The sequence below is a fragment of the Hibiscus syriacus genome, unplaced genomic scaffold (genome assembly GCF_006381635.1).
Source record: "Hibiscus syriacus cultivar Baekdansim isolate YM2019G1 unplaced genomic scaffold, ASM638163v2 tig00012104_pilon, whole genome shotgun sequence".
NCBI classification, from domain to species: domain Eukaryota; kingdom Viridiplantae; phylum Streptophyta; class Magnoliopsida; order Malvales; family Malvaceae; genus Hibiscus; species Hibiscus syriacus.
This window is the reverse complement of record NW_024062265.1, coordinates 310,539-331,117: the sequence shown is the minus strand read 5'-3', so window position 1 is coordinate 331,117 and position 20,579 is coordinate 310,539. Positions and strand designations below refer to the sequence as shown.

The 20,579-nt window shown below is 35.6% G+C and overlaps 1 protein-coding gene, 1 long non-coding RNA gene and 1 pseudogene across 3 annotated transcripts; all 3 read right to left on the bottom strand.

Annotated features, from left to right (window-relative positions):
• Positions 1–4,307: 4,307 nt before the first annotated feature.
• LOC120205060 lies at positions 4,308–6,443 on the bottom strand. Its single transcript, XM_039205004.1, has 2 exons — positions 5,782–6,443; positions 4,308–5,583 (listed from the first exon to the last, which is right to left on the bottom strand). Exons 1-2 carry the CDS (start codon positions 6,441–6,443, stop codon positions 4,308–4,310), a joined length of 1,938 nt encoding a protein of 645 aa, XP_039060935.1.
• Positions 6,444–8,334: 1,891 nt separating this feature from the next.
• Positions 8,335–9,944, bottom strand: LOC120205038. Of its 2 annotated transcripts, XR_005523999.1 has the most exons (4): positions 9,804–9,944; positions 9,412–9,471; positions 9,097–9,306; positions 8,335–8,465 (listed from the first exon to the last, which is right to left on the bottom strand). It is a non-coding gene; the product is annotated as an uncharacterized LOC120205038 (long non-coding RNA). The 2 variants fall into 2 exon arrangements; XR_005523998.1 differs by lacking the exon at positions 8,335–8,465 and having other exon boundaries at positions 8,862–9,306.
• Positions 9,945–11,206: 1,262 nt separating this feature from the next.
• On the bottom strand, positions 11,207–19,812 carry LOC120205059 (annotated as a pseudogene).
• Positions 19,813–20,579: the final 767 nt, after the last annotated feature.

The window sequence follows — 20,579 nt, the reverse complement described above, 5'->3', positions numbered from 1 at the left end:
ATATATATATATCATATATCATATATGGTTATTTAAAGCCGTTTAAATTTAAATCAATTAGTATCATAATAATATAAATATTTACAATTAAATTTAAATAAAAAATCGAATAACTTGACTCGACTCGAATTTTATAAACTAAATTTGACTCGGAAAAAATATTCAAATAAAGTTTGAATCACAAAATAAGATTTGTCAACTCGACTAACTTAAATATATATTGACTCGACTCGATTGCACTCAATCGAATATTCACCTTTAGTAATGTTTTGAATAAGGGAATATTTTCGACAACATCCGATATTCCATGATCTGTATTATGTATTATCATGTGTCGTAATCGTGTAGTTTTTAGCACGTTGAATGAAAGAATTTTTTGGCACGACAAAGATAAGTTTATACATATAAGCAATATCGACACCAGAGGCGGACCCAAGAGCCTTTGTCAGGGGTTGCAAGAGCTCCAGGGGTGACTTTTGAGGGGTGACACTTGTGGAGGGGTTGCTTGGGATACCCCGGGCACTATGGAGGTTCACCCCTGGATGAGGGGTTGCCCGGGATACCCCGGGCTCCATGGAGGTCCGCCCCTGATCGACACAAAAGTCAAAACATTAACACGTTGAATAAAAGATTATATATGTTTAAATTCGCCCGTTAATATAAAATTCCGCATCTGTCACTGATAGTAAATAAGATTTTGTCACCATTACCCTCATGAACCCCATCTGGATCAAGAACTTCCACAGACTTTCATTCCATACAATGCTTTGGAAAGCCTGTTCACATAACGCGAACATTTCAAGTTAATGAGGACTTGTTTATTCGTTATCGTATTAATTTTCGACTCGCACTAGGCACAAACCCATTAGAGAGAAGACTAGTATCATAAATGCTTACATAAAAGCAACCCGATCGAAAATACAATCGCAACTATAATTTAAATCGCTGATTAAAACTACACGATTATTTCCTTATACGTTGCCATACTAATTGGCAATTACTCCATCCCCACTGGGCAGAAGCCAAAGATCCCCAAGTGACATTGTGGGCAGCATTGATAGTATTGGGTAGAGGAAACAAAAACTTGGCGCTGGAGAGGTGGCACTGGCCTGCACACATCATTCATATCGTTGTGACAATCTTGAAGCACAGAAGGTGACATTACTCTTTTAAAGCAGAAACGAATCTCCCTCTGGTATAGTTGGGTTGAGCCTTCAATTGGCATACTGCATGAGATTTGAGGATAGAATCCCACACTGTTTTTGACCATTTGTACTTTACAAATTTCTTTGATTATAGGGTACTACTTTATTATATCTCTCGACTATTAGAAGTTACAAAAATGTCTTCACACTATATAGTGTTGTTTGTTGAACCATTCAACTATCAAAAGTTAGTCCTTTTGATACAAAAATAAGTGCCTAAATTATATCCCAAATTGACTTTTAGTGTCTAAAAATTTTTTCGTTAAAAATATATATATAATGTTTTCTTTGTTACACTTTTAGAAACTTACCGTTATATTTATTTTTTATTTTTTAAATAAAAATTTGATTTTGCTAAAAAAATTTAAAAAATCGAACCTCTCGCGTCATCCCCCTCTCTCCCATTCCCCCACCTTTGATGGCGAAAGGTTACCACCTGTTGGGTTTTGATCGAAGCAGGGTGAGGAACTCAATGGTGCGGTCGTGTAAAGCATGAAAACTAGAGCCTTCGTAATTGCCAAAAAAAAGGGAACCCAAAAAACCGACGACCCTTTGCGGTGATTTTCACGATGGTCGGCGAGATCATACATCTAAAAGTGTAATATTAGAAACGCTAGATATCTATTTTTAACGAAAAATTTTTTAGACGCCAAAAGTCAATATAGGTTATAGTTTAGACATTTATTTTTGTATTAATCCTAAAGTAAAAAATAAGTACTCAAACTATGCATTCTTTTTGCTTAAGCACTTAAACTATTTTTTTGGTCAAACTAGGTCTTTAAACTATTATATTTAATCATTTAAAGTCCTATTATTTTAAAAAAAAAATATTTTTTGACCAATAAAATGTTGACACTTCACATTAAATTAAATATTTATTAAATATTTATTAGAAAATGTTAAAAAAAAGCGGGATTTAATCCTCAAATCTCATGCAATATAGGCACAAAGCAACTATACCTTAAGGAGCATTTGATTCAAGGAAAAGATCATTACTAAGGGAAATAATCTTTTTACGGAATTGCATTCTCACGTTTGATTCATGAAAAAGATTATTATCATGAAACAATCTATTCCCAATAGTTGCACTTTTTGGTTTAAAATGGTGGGAATGTCTACTTTCAAAGGCTTAGGTATTAGATAATTCTCACCACTTTGAACAATAATACCCTTAAACTAATGAATTCTTTTTATAATGATCATTTTTTATTCTTATATTTTGTACTTTACTCAAAATTATAAACATGATAATAACATACAAAGAGTTTAATTTAGTAAAATATTAATAAATTTGAGTATTTAAAATTATTTTATATTTTTAATATTCAATATATTAATTATTTATGATTTTATGAGGTGAAAAATAATATTATTGTAAAAATATGATTATTTAAAATAATATCTATCACCGATCAAACACCGATCGACCATTTAGACTCCTTTCGATCGCTCTCGAACATAAATTCGACGCCCCAAAATATCTCGGATACAATGCAATAGAAATTACGTCAGAAACGGAATTTAATCGGAAAAGCAAATCGAATCATAAGATAAAAAGCTGAAAAACTTACAGAGACAAAATGTACTCACACTTGAAAGAAAACCCGATAACTAATGCACCAGAAATCAAAATCAAGCAAGAAGTTTTAATCAATAAGAATATGAACTACTACTTTGACATCAATTACTGAGATGAAAAACTGAATCAAAGGCTCACAGGCATAACAAAATTCAAGATCGAATTCGGGACTAGTCGAAATGTACATCGAAAAAGAACAAAAGGGGATCCTTATTTCCATACAAACAAACAAAAATCATTCAGATTCATCAAAATCAATCAAAAAAGACCAATGCAATTGGCAAATTAAGCACTGTTTCTACAAGCATCGAACCTGAAAAAAGACAGCTATCAGTGAAAGGCCGGTAGATTTCACAGATGACAACAAATGGATCAAAATGGACGGGAATACTATGGCAAACTTTCATCTAACATTAGCAGATGAAGTATTGTCAAGCATTGAGGAGAAGAAGACAGCTAAGGAGATATGGGATCATTCACCAAATTATACGAGGCCACATCGCTGCACAATACATGGTGTCATGATACAACGTTATCACATGGTATTTGTACAATTTTTAAAGAAAAACATTGAAAAGGCATATGTATTATGAGATGATTTAGGAGCACGTGGTTCAAATTTGACAAAAAATGAACTTAAAATGAATGAGGAATTGAATGAATAATGATATCAATGACTAAATCGTAAAACAGTCAAAATACTAATTCAAGTTTTTGAATAAATTGGAATTTCAAAATTTCAAATCAACTTGAACTCGAAAACCGAATTGATAATTCGAGGTGACTCGAATAACTCAAAATTAAAAAAAGAAATTTGATTTTTTGAGTCGAGTCAAGTTTTGCTCACCCCTACTTTCTATTCGAGTTATAGATATATAAATATATGTTTATTATTTGATCCATATATTTTATATATGTGTAGATTACACGTTTAGTATTTAAAAGATCAATTTTAGTTTTTTTAAGTACCTAAATTTTTAATTTCTTGAAACCATACCTAAAGTTTAGGTTTTTGTTTCATTTTAATATCACGTTCAAAATTTAACGTTAACTTTTGGAAAAAAAAATTAAAAGTTTAGGTACTAAAACGGAGTAAATTTGATAGTTTGGGTACTAAACGAGTTAATTTTTTAACAGTGTGATACTAAAATGAAACAAAAATTAAACGTTAGGTATGATTTAAAAAAAATAAGTTTATATCCTAAAACAAACTAAAATTGATAGTTTAAGTACTAAATGTGTAATTTATCCTTTAGTATAGTACTAAATGTGTAATTTACCCTTTAGTATGTTGTGCCCATCATTAACATTCATTTATAAATTACTTTGATGTTCGGGTTGAAAGTGTAATAAAAACTGTGTAAGAAATATTCTTAAATTGACATTCAAACATAATCACACAATAATAACACTGGGAATCATTACATTGAAACATAATCACACAATAATAACACTGAGAATCATTACATTGAAACATAATCACACAATAATAACACTGAGAATCATTAACATTCATTTATAAATTACTTTGATGTTCGGGTTGAAAGTTTTCCAGCCCTCGAAGCAGTAGGAACGAAATGCGAAATCCTTTGAATTACTCTAAACCTTGAGAGTCCAGGCCACCAACATTTGAAGTGAGCAATATAGTTGCACGTAGACTCCGCACACTTGACAATTTCTCTTCGGCAACGCTGACCGCATGAGGAGCAGTTAGGGTAGTCCTCAGCCTTCCTATGAAACCGAACATCATGACGATGTCCGTGACGAGAATAAGGAGGCAATATGATCCCATCCTTGAGAAATGGAAATTCTCCAAGAATACAATCGGGATGAGCAGAAGTATCACAGATCGAACAACAATAATACCAGAGGCTCCGGTCTCTTTTTCCTTCACATATATCACAACGAAGATGCTTTGAATAATCATTATCATCGTGATAGGTGAGGTTTAGCTGATGTTCATCAATTTTGTGAACAACCGAATGTGGTAACGATAAGCATTTGAAATCCAAAGTAAAACTGCACTTTCCACATTTGAATGCACCTTCTTCACTTGGGTAAGCGCCACAACCATTGCATCGCTCCCTGCATTTGAAATCATAAAACAGCAAGTGCTCGTGTCCTTGAAATTCAATCACGTCAGGTACTTCAGCACACCTTAAGCAAACCCAGAGTTCTCCCATTTCGTAGAAGAAACCGCTACAAGGCCGATTGCACAAGAAACACCACATGAAGCTTCTGGAGTTGAGAGTGGCAGTATCTCGATCAATCCAATGACGCTTTACTCTTGGCAGCTCGGCACAGTTTTTGTGGAGATAGAAATGGCATTCTGATTCAGAGCAATAATAAAACAGAGTTGAGACAGGTAGCATGCACCCATCACATCTTCTATCAGTTTCCTCCTCCATCTTGTCCGCTAACACCATGCAATGACCTTCATGGCTGAAATGTTCAATCTTTGTGGCTTCCCCATCTTCACTCACCTCAACAACGCGAGTGATGGAAGGCTGCGTAGACTTAGATGAACTTCCATAGAGCTCCTCGCATCGGCTTTCTCGCTCAACCACCTCGTAAAATCTGTAATCCTCCAAGGCACAATTCACGTGAACGATGTAACTGCAACCGGACTTCACACAAGAGTAACTCCCACGCTCAAACTTCACTTCTTTGAAACAAATCTTGCAATCTTGCTTTGTAAGCTCTCGTGTTTGAAGAAAATATTTGTGAAAAAGACAATGATCATGTCGTGAAAATTTGATAATGCGTGGGAGTGAAATGCAATCTTTATGGACTGTGATGCTGCATGTAGAACATATGTAAGACATATAGTTCCCCTCGGTACTACATGCATCACAAATGAATGAACTTCTTCTCCAAAATAATGTGAATGAGTGTTGATGGTGGCTTTTATCTTCAGCAATGGATCTCGGCCAAGCACATATAATATTGATATTAAAATTACAAAGAGAACAATAATAAAAATATCCAGGATGTTGCTTTTGGCATAGCTTGCAAAAGGAATCAGTCACATTCGAGTCAAGAAAAAGAGAGTGTATTAGATGGGAAGGGTGATGAATTTCAGCAGGTAACTCATCAAAGCATTTTTTATGGAAAACAAACGATGGGCATTGAAAACAAAAGTAAAAAGCATCTATTAATGGTTGATGACACCAAAAGCAGTTGAAACTTTTGAATTCATCCGTGGGACTTGGAATGAAGGTCAATGGATGTGGGTGGAAGTCATGTTTGGACTCTTGGTTGACCTTACTACATAAAGAAGACAAATCAGCGCATTTGATGTCAAGGGAAAAGAAACAAACATGGGAAAATAAACTAACATAACATTCATAAAAGAACATGTTGCGTTTCTCCTTGCATAATGCACAACCATATACCCGATTATCAAGACGTGGCCTTTCTCGAAGGGAAAAACCAGAGTGCTGGGGATGGAGAGGGTGACTGGAAATTGTCTGGGGTGCGAGGGCACAGTTGTTATGAAGGTGATAATTGCATGGTGCACAACTAAAGCATGGATCTGAAATCACATCCCCACAGGCTGAGCAGTAAGATTTCTGACCTTCATTGCTTTGATCTTCCACAAACACCAAGGGGTGCTCATGAAAAGGATGATTAATCTCTCTCTTCTTCTCCATCTCCATTTGTGTTCTGTGAGTAATGAATGAGATGGCAGTGTATGATGACTTCTTGTTCTAACAATAAATAGGATTTTTTTTTTATAAAAAAATGTATTTCTAACATTAATCTTGGCAAGTAAGGTACAAACAAGAGTGACTTGAATTGAAAGCTAAACTTTGATATGCTAAAGATTCACTCTTCTCTTTGGTTAAAGCATTATGCTTTGCTTATTTGCAAGAACAACCCTTTTCCTTTTGCTAGAACTCATAACACTTTAAAAAATTTCAATGGCTTCTCCATTATTGTATACATATAAATTATATATGATTTTAGAAACTAAATTATATATGATTTTAGAAACTAAATTACAATAATACATATAAATTTCAATGGCTTCTCTTTGGTTAAAGCATTGTGCTTTGCTTATTTGCAAGAATAACCATTTTCCTTTTGCTAGAACTCATAACACTTTTAAAAAATTCAATGGCTTCTCCATAATTTTATACATAAATTATAATTATGAATATCTTGAAGAATAGTTAACAAAAAATTTAGTAATAAATATAATCACAATTATATGATTTTAGAAAATAAATTACAATAATATATAAGTGAAAAATGACAAGATTAAGGGGAAGCTATCTTACCAAAATTTTTGGAAAATAAGGTATATATGCAAAAATAAAAATTAAAAAAATTAAAGCTTGATATGCTAAATTATTTAAAAATACTTTCTTTATTGAAGTATTGTTCTTTCCTAAAATGTAAGAGTAAGGTAATTAATCACTTTTATTCTCACTTTTACTTTTGCTTAGATTTTTGAAGAAGCAGACTCCCTTTTATTATTTTTTTAAAATTTATAAAATATTTTTTTATATATGTATAATTATTATAAATATTTTAAAGATCAACCGATGAAAAAATAATTAGGTCTGTAAACAAACACGAACGAGGATGTATTCATGTTCATTCCTTTAACTTTAATCGAATGAACACAAAGTATTAAATGGACAAAATTTATTGTTCGTGTTCATTTGTTGAAGAATGTAACTTGTTCGTGTTCGTTCGTTAAAATGATAAGCAAACACAAACAAACAAATAGGCAACAAAATGTGGGATTTTATCCTCAAATCTCATGTAGTATAGGCACAAACCAACTATAACTTAAAGGGCGTTTGGTTCTTTATGATCATTACCAACAAAAAATAATTTTTTCGAGAAGGCATAATATCAAAATTAGCCCCTAACTTTTATCAAAATGGTCATTTTGTAGTATTTTTGACCCTCAACGTTTTATTTTAGGGCAAAAAGACTCCTACCATCTGATAGAATAATCACTTTGTTACTTATTATTTTTTTATCCGAGGCATTTTCGCCCTCAACGTTTAATTTTAGGTTAAAAAGCTCATATTTTGGAGCGTTAATCGCGTGTTAACTGATGATTTTCATTTATTTTTGTCCAAAAGTGAAATGTTGAGGGCCAAAATGTTCCAGAAAAAACATATATCACACAGATAATTAAGAAAAATATGCATTCAAATAATCTTTATATTCTTCTAACCAAACATTATAATTTTATATTCTCATACTAATTTTACGTTTCAATGATATTATTTCCAAAGATAATCTTACATTTCGTGGACCAAATACCCTCATAATAGTTTAAAAACTTAGTTTGACCAAAAAATAGTTTAGGTACTTAAAGCAAAAAAATGACATAATTTAAGTAGTTTTTTGGTTTAAGCCTTGTTTAATCAATTTTTGAAAAATTAAAATTATGAAAATTTAATTTGTCAAACTCAAAAAACTGAGATTTTATTTAGTTTAGTTCTTTTAGTATTACCATCGGTATTTAATATATCGCTAATCCAAATTAGATACTATAGAGGTAAAGAAGACTTTCTCAACTCAATTAGCTACTTCACAAACTAAATAACTCAATTAAAGCTGTCTACACAGTTAGCTGCATCTGCTGCCCTTAAAAATAAACTATCAGCATGATCTTGTTGAAATGGCCAGAAAGCAGCCTTCAAATTACTCAAAACCTGCAATCATGGAAGTATTTGAGAAAAACCCGGGGGGGGGGGGAACATAGAAAATGCAATGTATTTCTTGTAAAGAACATAAACCGGAGGAGGTTAAGCCAAACTACTTACATTTCCTGTACTCGGGGTAAGTGTCAGATACAGGTTTAAGTCTGAGATAGTTATACTCAGTTTTTCCCCCAAGTTTTTAAATATATTTGGGGAAACATATCATCATATCCATATGCAAATGTGTTGGATACAAGTATTGGACACGGATATTTTATGGAACATGAAAACTCGAAGCAACATGGCAAAACTTACAACCGTTATAGCATCACATGAATGTAGTTGGAATCTAAAATAGCATCATTAGCTTCTCATGAGACAGGAGAAAAAGAACAGCAAAAGAGAACGGTTATAATTAATCAAACAATTAGCAATCATTTTAGGTGATTAGTTTCTTGTTTTCAACTCATGTTCCACTTGTCCCAGCATGAGAGTAAATTAAAAGAAGCAAAAAGAACGAAAAACAGAGAAATGGTCATAACTTATTGTAAGCATCAAGTGTCCGTTTTTCTTTAATTTCACTTAGATAAGATTTAATGTATAAAAATGTAAGAAATCAAAGGGTCAAGAGTATAAACATCACCTCTTCCGATAACATTTGTACTGTCAATATGTGGGGCTGATCAGATTCTTTGCTCTTTTACTTATCATAGGCTCTCGGAAGACCATCATGATCACGAGGAAAGGAAATCTCTATATCAAAATCCAAAAGGCCCCACATTTGAAACATTTTCATGATCTCACTGTGTATGAGCGAAAGCATTAAAGCAGAACCTGAACGATGCATCAAAACCTGCTCAAACTGTAAAGATTAACTAACTGAAAAAATTCAACATAAAAGGGTATGTCATTCAGAAGTAAATAAAAAATGATAAGATAGAAAGGCTGTCCTTCATACAGAGTGAAGATAGAGGGCTCGTGGCTCTGCTTGGTTCTTGGTCATAGATCTCCAAAAGCCCTGCGAAGAAGTTATTGGATTAACCAGTTAGAAAAACAGACGGTCACATGAACAGTTAATAAATAAACATCCAGCTCAGTTGGTAGAGTATAATGTTCTTAACTTTGAGGTCGTGGAATCAAGTCCCACGGAAGGCATTTCAGAGGTCTTTTACGGAAACTGCTCTTAACCTAGTGTTAGGGGCAGCCTACTATCTTATCTCCCCTTACCTCATTACATATGGGAACAAGGGACATCCATTTTTTCTTTATATGCTCCATAGACTTGAAAATGGCATTTACCATTTGGTAAGACATTAAGTTATGAGCAAACAAAAAAAATCTTACAAATACCTTTCTGACATACAAATATTTCTCTATGCTCTCCAAAAAATTCTCCCGTTACGACCTGTATAACGAATTATAGTGAGAGCAGTAGCCCATGGAAAGATCGTCCAATCTTTCGAGAAAAGCATCCACCGGCAAAGGAATAGAAGAACGTGAAACGAGAGAATCATCCTCCGCTGCTATGTAAAGAGCAGTTTTCCAGAGATCAACGCCTCTATTTATACTAATACTTGTTTCCCTCTCGATATTGGATAATTCTTTAATTTGTTGAATGAAGCCCTTCCTGCTCAAAGATCATTCAGAAGAAAACATTTTAGATATAAACTTTAAACAATTAACTATATCAAACTTGATATATCATTCAAACATCATTGAGCTTAACCTATCATGTTGTTCGTTCTCGTATATGTGTGACTCTAAGTGGGGCATAAAGACCTAAATCAAAACCTCTATCCTCCACAAGAATCAAAACTATAACATTCAAATCGAGAGTTTCCATTCCTAATCAAATTGAGAGTCAGCCGTAACTTTATCAATTCTTGGCAGATGATAAAAAAACCAAAACAATGACATAGAGGATGAATAAAGTTCATTTAACATTGATTAGAAGCAATCAACTGAGTTTTAAAAAGAAATTTCCATGGGAAACTACTCAAAATCCATTAGATTAAACTAATTCTAACATTTCTCCAACTACATTCCGAAATGCAAACAATAGTTTCCTCTTTACAGTAGAAAAGGAGGAGGAGGAGGAGGAGTACTCTAGCGTGAGAGGTATCGATTCCAGAAGATTCAAGGGCATCTTGCAAGGCGAAGTCGAAATCGGTGGAAGCAGCAGCAGAGCCCGGAAAGGATCGACCACAGCGGACGAGACGGAGGTAAGACGGCGGAGATAATGACGTGATTCAATGAATCTTGGAGGATTTAGGAGGAAAAGGATTGAGAATCGTTAGTGAACAAGATGAACTCATCATTGCTTCGTTAATGGCGACGAGAACCAGGAGTGTCTAGAGTGATTAATAATCAAATTTATTTATTTATTTTTGTACTTAATTAATTATATAATCTGCAAAATATCCAACAGATATTTTTATATAGGTTAAACTACACATTAGTCGTTGAATTATAGAGACCCTTTCATTTTAGGCACTGGCTTATTAAAATTTTAATAGCCAATTGCATCATATATCCCCAAACTATGACACTCATTTCAAATTAGTCCTTAAACTTTTAAACATTCCAATTAAATCCTCAAACTATGACTCTCATTTTAAATTAATCCTTAAATATTTGAACATTGTAATTTCATCCCAAACTATGAATGTATAATTTACCCAAAATTTTTTATCAGAAAAGCTAACATGACTTCTATTCCAAGAGTCCACAACATGAACCTTCTGGGATATAGTCCGACAGTTTTAAGATCAAAAGCTTTCATGGATAGGCTTGGACACCACCAAGATATGTTGCATTAACCGATGCAGATCCTTCGGTAGCAAAGTCGTCCCACGAATCGGTTGACAATACGACGAAATCAGAGAACTTTCCGGTCGATAGAGATCCCATTTCGTTCTCGAGAAAGCATGCCCGAGCAGCTGAAATCGTGTGCCTGTCATGATGAAACCAGGAAAAGCATCTGCTAAAAGCATTGGAACGAAGACCGGGGGATTTCGTTTTCTCAAAAGCACCCATGTCCGATACCCGCGTCAGTGTTCGGTACATTTCGGACATGGATATGGAGGTATGATCCTCAAATATAGGAAAAAAATCAAGCATACTTGTGACAGTCATATATCCATATATATCCAACACCAATTCCAGGTATAGAAATTTAAAGCCAGTGCAGATAGAAGCAAATCATGATAAAGTAAACGTGCTTCGATGAAAAGCCAATGCAAAATCCGAAGAGAAGCATAGGAATTCTATTGAGAACAATGATTTTAAGTTTTTAACAGTTCAATTCGAAAGCTCAAATGATTTTTTTTATCAAGGAATGTATGGTTACTTCCTAGAGATTATGGTACAAGCAGCATGCAGCAAGCGTTTATATGTCGAGAACGAATAAGTACGCATCGAAGACTCGGAGAAAATGTAGTTCTAATGTTGCTTACCCGATTAAGGCGTCGTTCAGTGAAAGGCGTTCGGACGGAATCCAAGCATTTCCCCAGCCAGGAGGAATTCTTTTCATTGCTGTTCTTATGGCACGCAAAGGATAAGCACTTGTAACCTGGAGTAACAACAATAAACGGAGTGCCAAAAAGAATTAAAACCTGTACTGATGCAACAATCTAGCCGCTGTGCCCGGGGTCAAATGCTGGGCATGTTGGTTTTTGGCAAAAGTCCCACATTGGTTGTGTATAAGGAGGAGGGGAAATTCTTTTGTTATAAATAAAGCCCTCCTCCTCCTTAGTTAATCATCCAACAAATATAAGCCTTCTTCTATTTTAAAGGCTATTTGTATTCTTTTTCTCTTTGTAATATTTCCTCTATTAGTGAAATATTTTGGTGTTCTCTTTTATGTCTATTTAATAGCTATTATCGGGTATAGTTGTTGTTAATTATTGTCCTATTAAAATTACTTGTCTTGGTAGTTCTGTATAAGGAAAGTGGGTTTTAAGAGGGACCATTGTGACCCCTCCTCTTTCCTAGGAATCTACCTTGGGGTGATTTTTAGTACAATCGTTTTCACACTAGTCACCTAGATAATAGTTTTCAAGGTGAATTGTTATTTGTGGAAATTAACCCAAATTCCACAACAATTGGTATCAGCGCTCTTGGTTTATTTTAGTATGCTCTGTGGTTGCGGCTTAGGCTGATCTTGCACATCAGAAAAATTTCCTTGGGATAATTGACATTCCGCATTGGCAGCTATTAAATAGAATTTGTAGCAGAAATGGCAGACGCTTCTTCATCTTCAATTTTGGCAAGAAATGCTGTGACAAATGTTAGATTTGCAGTGGAGATTTTTGATGGCACCGGTCATTTCTGCATGTGGCAAAGCGAGGTTCTAGATGCCCTATTTCAGCAGGGTCTAGACATTGCTATTGAAGGAGAGAAACCAGATGATGTTGAGGAGAAAGAATGGAAGAGCATCAATAGAATGACATGTGGTACTATTCGATCGTGTCTTTCTAGAGAGCAGAAGTATGCATTTTCTAAGGAAACTTCTGCAAGTAAATTGTGGAAGGCACTGGAGGAGAAATTTTTGAAGAAAAGCGGTCAGAACAAACTCTACATGAAAAAGAGATTGTTCCGCTTCAACTATGTACCAGGTACCACTATGAATGATCACATTACTAGCTTTAATCAGCTGGTGACTGATCTGATGAATATGGACGTGACTTTTGAAGACGAAGATCTGGCTCTGATGTTGATGGGATCACTTCCTGATGAGTTTGAGTATCTTGAAACTACTCTACTTCATGGGAAGGTTGATGTGTCTCTCAGTGAAGTAACTACTGCCTTGTATAGTTATGAATTGAGAAAGAAAAACAAACAAGAAAACACAAGTGTCGAAGCAGAAGCTCTTGTTGTTAGAGGCCGTTCCAAGAGTCAGAATAAAGGAAGCAGAGGGAGATCAAAGTCAAAGTCCAGATTGAGCAAAGATGAATGTGCCTTTTGTCGAGAAAAAGGGCACTGGAAGAAAGAATGTCTCAGGCTAAAGAATAAAGGCAAACCTGAAAGGGGGAAGGCTGTCTTAGAATCAAATGTGGTCGAGTATGATGATGGAGATTCAGATTTTGCATTCGCTGCTACGCCATCAACCAGCTGTTCCAGTTCATGGCTGTTAGATTCAGCTTATAGCCACCATATGACCCCCAATAGAGAATGGTTCTTTGATTTTAAAGAACTAAAAGGTGGAATTGTCTACACAGCAAATAATTCCCCTCTTGACACACTTGGGATTGGTTTAATTCGCTTGAGGAATCAGGATGGATCAATCAGAACCTTAACATGTGTCCATTATGTACCAGATTTAATGAGAAATCTCATCTCTGTGGGAACCTTAGAGTCAAAAGGTTTAGAAGTGAGGGCAAAAGATGGGATTATGAGGATTATCTCTGGTGCACTGGTGATAATGAAGTGAATCCGAAAAAGAAACAATGTGTATTACTTTCTGGGTAGTACAATTGTTGGGACAGCAGCAGTGGCAGCTTCTACTGATGAACAAGAGTCAGAAGCAACCAGGTTATGGCATATGCGCTTGAGGCATGTTGGTGAAAAATCCTTGAAATTACTGATAGATCAAGGATTATTAAAGGGTGCTCGAGCTTGCAAATTAGCTTTTTGTGAGCATTACATCAAAGGGAAGAAGACGAGGGTGAAATTTGGAACATCAATCCATGATACTAAAGGTATTTTGGATTATGTTCATTCAGATGTATGGGGGCCTTCCAAGACAACTTCATTGGGAGGAACACACTATTATGTCACCTTTGTTGATGATTTTTCCCGGAGAGTTTGGGTGTATCCAATGAAGACAAAGGATGAGGTGCTATGATTTTTCCTTAAATGGAAAAAGATAATGGAGACTCAAACAGGCAGAAAAATCAAACGTCTCCATACAGACAATGGTGGAGAGTACAAAAATGATCCATTTCTGAAAGTCTGTGAAGAGGAAGGTATTGTTAGGCACTTCACTGTCAGAGGTACACCACAACAGAATGGGGTGGCAGAGCGTATGAACCGGACATTAGTGGAGAAGGTTCGGTGTATGTTGTCTAATGCTGGGTTAGGCAAAGAATTTTGGGCTGAGGCTTTGGTCTATGCTTGTCACCTTGTCAACCGCTTACCATCGACTGCTATTGGTGGTAAAACACCATAAGAGAAATGGTTTGGAGTACCTGCTACAGATTATGATTCCTTACATGTGTTTGGTTCCACTGCATACTACCATGTTAAGGAGTCAAAGCTGGATCCAAGAGCAAAGAATGTGATCTTTATGGGGATCACCTCTGGTGTGAAAGGCTATCGTCTTTGGTGTCCAGAAACAAAGAAAATAATCTTCAGCAGGGATGTTACCTTTGATGAATCTACCATGTTGAGAAAGGTGACTTCAGAAAAATTTGAGCAGACAGATGGAACTCCCAAACAGGTGGAGTTTGAAGGAAGCAAATTTGTCCCAACCAGTAAAGAAACTGATGTTGACTCTCCTATGGTAGAAGAAGAGTCAGATGAAGAAGAGGTTCAGACCCAAGAACCTCCACAGTAACATGAATCAATTGCACTCAGAAAGGGAAAGAGGACCATTAGACAACCTGCTCGTTATGCTGATATGGTCTCTTTTGCATCACCAATTGCAATTGATGACGTTCATGCCACTTTTAATGAAGCAGTTCAAAGTTCAGAACATAAAAAGTGGATGATCGCCATGAATGAAGAAATGCAATCCCTTCAAAAGAATCAGACGTGGAAACTAGCTAGTCTTCCGAAGGGAAAGAAGGCAATTGGGTGCAAGTGGGTATATACAAAGAAAGATGGATTTCCTGACAAGAATAACATCCGCTACAAAGCAAGATTGGTGGCTAAAGGCTACGCTCAAACGGAGGGAGTTGATTATAATGAAGTATTTTCTCCAGTTGTAAAACATTCCTCCATCAGAATTTTGTTGGCTTTGGTAGTGCAGTTGGATTTGGAACTAGTTCATATGGATGTAAAAACTGCATTTTTACATGGAGACTTGGATGAGGAAATCTACATGACTCAGCCAAATGGATTCAAAGTTGCTGAAAAAGAAGAGATGGTGTGCAAATTAGAAAAATCGTTTGTTCGGATTGAAGCAATCTCCAAGGCAATGGTACAAGCGATTTGACAAGTTTATGATAGGGCAGAAGTACACAAGAAGCAAATATGATCATTGTGTGTATTTACGCGAGCTAGAAGATAGATCCTATATATATCTTCTTCTTTATGTTGATGATATGCTGATAGCTTCCAGGAGTCAGACAGAAATTGCGAAACTAAAGACTCAATTGAACATGGAGTTTGAGATGAAGGATCTTGGTGAAGCGAAGAATATTCTAGGCATGGAGATATCAAGGGATAAGAAATTGGGGAGGCTTTGTTTGTCTCAGAAAGAATATCTGAGGAAGGTACTAAAACGTTTTGGCATAAATGAGATGTCAAAACCAGTTAGTACACCTCTTGCTCCTCATTTCAAGCTTGGTGCATCCATGTCACCTAAGGATGATGCAGAATGGGAATACATGTCAAAGGTTCCGTATGCAAGTGTTGTTGGTAGCTTGATGTATGCAATGGTGTGTACGAGACCCGATATTTCACAGGCAATTGGGGTTGTGAGCAGGTATATGCATGATCCTGGAAAGGAGCATTGGCAAGCTGTGAAATGGATTCTGCGGTATATTCTGAACACCGTAGATGTTGGTTTGGTCTTTCAGCAGGACAAACAAGATGGTCAGTGTGTAGTTGGGTATTGTGATTCAGACTATGCAGGTGATTTGGACAAGCGTTGATCAACTACTGGTTATGTGTTTACATTTGCAAAGGCACCAGTCAGTTGGAAGTCCACCTTACAGTCAACAGTGGCTTTTTCTACTACAGAGGCAGAGTATATGGCAATTACAGAGGTTGTGAAGGAGGCAATTTGGCTTCAAGGGTTGCTTGGTGAATTGGGAATGGAACAAAAGCACATCAAAGTGCACTGTGACAGTCAGAGTGCTATTCATTTAGCAAAGAACCAGGTTTACCATGCAAGGACGAAGCACATCGATGTTCGATATCACTTTGTACGAGAGATTCTAGAAGAAGGTGGAGTCATAATCCAAAAGATTCGGACCACTGAGAATCCTGCTGATATGTTGACAAAAGTGGTAACTGCGGTCAAGTTTAAACATTGTTTAGACTTGGTCAATATTGTTACAAATTAAAAGATTGTTTTCTTAGAGACGTGTGTGGAATTTGCCAAGGTGGAGATTTGTTGGTTTTTGGCAAAAGTCCCACATTGGTTGTGTATAAGGAGGAGGGGAAATTATTTTGTTATAAATAAAGCCCTCCTCCTCCTTAGTTAATCATCCCACAAATATAAGCCTTCTTCTATTTTAAAGGCTATTTGTATTCTTTCTCTCTTTGTAATATTTCCTCTATTAGTGAAATATTTTGGTGTTCTCTTTTATGTCTATTTAATAGCTATTGTCGGGTATAGTTGTTGTTAATTATTGTCCTATTAAAATTACTTGTCTTGGTAGTTCTGTCTAAGGAAAGTGAGTTTTAAGAGGGACCATTGTGACCCCTCCTCTTTCCTGGGAATCTATCTTGGGGTGATTTTTAGTACAATCGTTTTCACACTAGTCACCTAGATAATAGTTTTCAAGGTGAATTGTTATTGGTGGAAATTAACCCAAATTCCACAACAGGGCATGCTCATTCTGAAATCATAATCAAAAAGGAGAAAACCCGGTCAAGCTCATTTATTTAGAGAAAATTGAAGAGTAAGAGCAACATAGATTTAGACTATATTTTCAATTTTTGTTTAGCTATGGAACGGTTGTATTTCTTCCACCAAGAAATATCAACCCTGAAACCAGAAGCAACTAAATACACATACCTCCATTAGCTGTACTCATAATTGTACCACCATTCGGATCTTTTTAAATTAGTAACTCCAGCCAACTTTAGCGCCACCGAATTAGCCAAGCCCATATGACCATCCATCCTTGTCAGCCAAACCTGCAAAATAAGATATCATTACCATGCTCGATATATAAATTACCCTCATGTCGACATAAATAGATATTCTCAGTCAAATTCCAGCTTCTTACAGGATTATCAGCTGTGACCTCGTCTATCCAAGATGCCACTGGCAGTTCCCCTCCCCAAAGATCATTGTTCCATCAACCACCCAGAATCCATGAACCCCTTTTGGCATCTACAAAGAAGAACAAGGCAATTGAGAAAGTTACACGATATTGACAAAAGCATGTAAGAAGCAAAAACACGGGAAGTAACTTTATTCAATTATATAACTACACCGGTATCGTCAGATTTTACCACTGTATTGGCTTCTACCTTTACAACTTTTTGGACTAAATCATAATTTTATCATTTTAAGGGGGGGCAAAATGTTTTTTACCACTAACTTCTAATTTTTAAAGGGACTGTGTGCATAATTTTACCAATTTAGAAGGGACCATGTCCCCTTCTACCCCCCTCCTAGATTCACCTCTGATCTTTGGTGGTCATATCCCTATTTTCATGTATTGGACATGAGTTTCAGACACGACACTTCAACAAAAACATAGAGTTGCAACATAGACCATGGTCATGGATAGCAATGAACAAATAGGGACAACTCTTAACTCTCTGCACCTATAAACTAAGTAAAGCATAAACATAAAACTATTCAGAAATTTGGTTAAGTGCTTACTTTTGGCATTAATGCAGATTAAATGGAACGAAAAACAAATATTTTCGGTTAACCAGAAACAATTGAAACATAAAAAAAAAACATAAATTGAAGAGAAAGAAGATACTTCGTGCTGCTTCTTTCACTCTTCTCACGACTTCGTTTTTCTGATTTACACCTTCGAGCTGTACACCTGCCATCTGTCCTACGCAAGAAAATCTCAATTTTGCTCAAGTATATATCAACTGCAACAGGAAACTAAAGCAGAAACTCTCACTAGGACGTTAAAAGCAAAAAACTACCTCTCAAAAGTAAAAAAATATAGGCATGTTTTGGGAAAACATCTAGATGATTGATATGTTTGACAACGAAAGGGATATCGTATGAGATCCCTTTTCTTTTATATATGGTTAATGTCTGAGAAAGAAGAAACTTAGAGGGGCATGCCATGTAAGAATACTGAACTCTTAGTCTGCCATAGTTTTAATACCAGCATGCTAATAAGTAATAACGACACCTATGATAAAACTAAAGGGTTCTCAACTGACTGATTATCATCCCCTGTTGCCATACCCTACCATGTATGAAGATCGAGCAAAGTTTCTGTCCAGGATATCTGTTCTATCTTGTAGCAACTGGCTACAAAATAGTGATGCACGACTACGAGCTTGCATGCTGGCTATAAGGATAAGGAATTCACCCACAATCATTTAGTTTTCAACAGCCCTCGCAAATGCCGTGCCGGAGAAGTGCCTGTGTTGAGCACATGTCCAACACTTGGACAACCCCCCATACCAAGTGTCCGTGCTTCATTTACAACCGGGATTTAAAAACAGTCAAGAATGGTCTCTAGTCTCTACTGTGCACAATATCAGCTCAGTGAAGGTGAAGCCATTTGAAAAAGAAATGGCACAAAGAAAAGAATATCAGTAGGTGAAATTTCAAAATCTGAAGTCCTGCAGAGATCAAGTGCACGTGAGAATCAATAAATCCGAGCACCACGATCTTTCCTTCAAGATTCAGCTCTTTAGTGCCATATCCTGACAAATACTGCATTCAAAGCTTAATACCTGAAATAAAATAAAACAAAATAAAACTCCATTAATAGAATTCAAGTCGCCATAACGGCAAAGAATAACACAATGAATTCTCATTTTGTTAAAGAAGAAAGCATAACCGCAGTAGCCAAAGAAAAAACCACATCCAAAACACAAATACATAAATGGGGTTTAAATGGGAAAAAGGAAAAAGAAAGATAAACAACCTGAAGAGAGGAATAGTTTCCAACACGAAGGATTCTATCGTCACTAATGGCCATGGAGTCGGCAAAAGGAAAAGAAGGGTCACTGCCTCGGTGGTGAAAATGACCCCATTTTTAACTATCATATCAACACCTAGTTTAGTCGATGGAATCAGAGAAGCTCTCCATTGCAGCCAATCTGCGGGAAAAAAAGAAAAAAAGAAGGTTATGCATCAGGATTTTAAGGAGTAACCTGTTGATGAATGGTAAAAAATGGAGTGGGAAATGAGAAGAATCAGAAAAAAGAAGGGAAAAAGGTTGGGTTTTTAGTTACAATCGGAGCTTGGCAGAGGAAAGAAGACGATGGAAAGGAGAATTGCAATCGAAGCTGAAATGACAATGGGAAGATTCATGCTTCTTCTTCTTTGTTTTTCACCGGTTTTTGCTCTGTTTGGTGATACCATTTAAATATGGACGTACAGATAGATAACACGTTTACCGTTTGTTGCTTGCATGGGAGGTGGAAGAAAATGGCAATATTACCCTTTTAGTTGACTTTTCCCAACACCAGTTTTATATGGGGCAGGCTATCAATTTTTAGGGTAAACTACATGTTTAGTACCTACACTATCATTTTTGTTCCGTTTTAGTACCTAAACTTTCAATATTTTTCAAAACCATACCTATATTTACTTTTTATTTCATTTTAGTACCCTTCGTTAACTTTTTGTTTCATTTTAATACCCCCGCTGTTACCTTTTTTGTTTCATTTTAGTACATAAATTTTTAACGGCGGGGTTCTAAAATAAAACCAAAAATAAATATTAGGTATGATTTTGAAAAAATTGAAAGTTTAGGTACTAAAATAGAAAAAAAAGGTGATAATTTAAGTACTGTATAAAATATATTTTTTATTAATAATTATTAATTCAAATATAAATCAAATTCATGAAATAATGTTGTTTTTTTATTTGTTTCTTGTTTTACTTTAATTTTCACAAAATAAAAAGGAATAATTATAAGAATAATCCCTTAATAACGCCACTAATGTTATGATTCATTTTACAAGCCATACCATCCATTAAGCATAGTTTAGTAAGAAACTTTGTGCTAATTAAGCAAGGTCTCGGTTTCGAATCTCGTAAACAGAGAAGACAAATTATTCGATCCAATTCTGAAA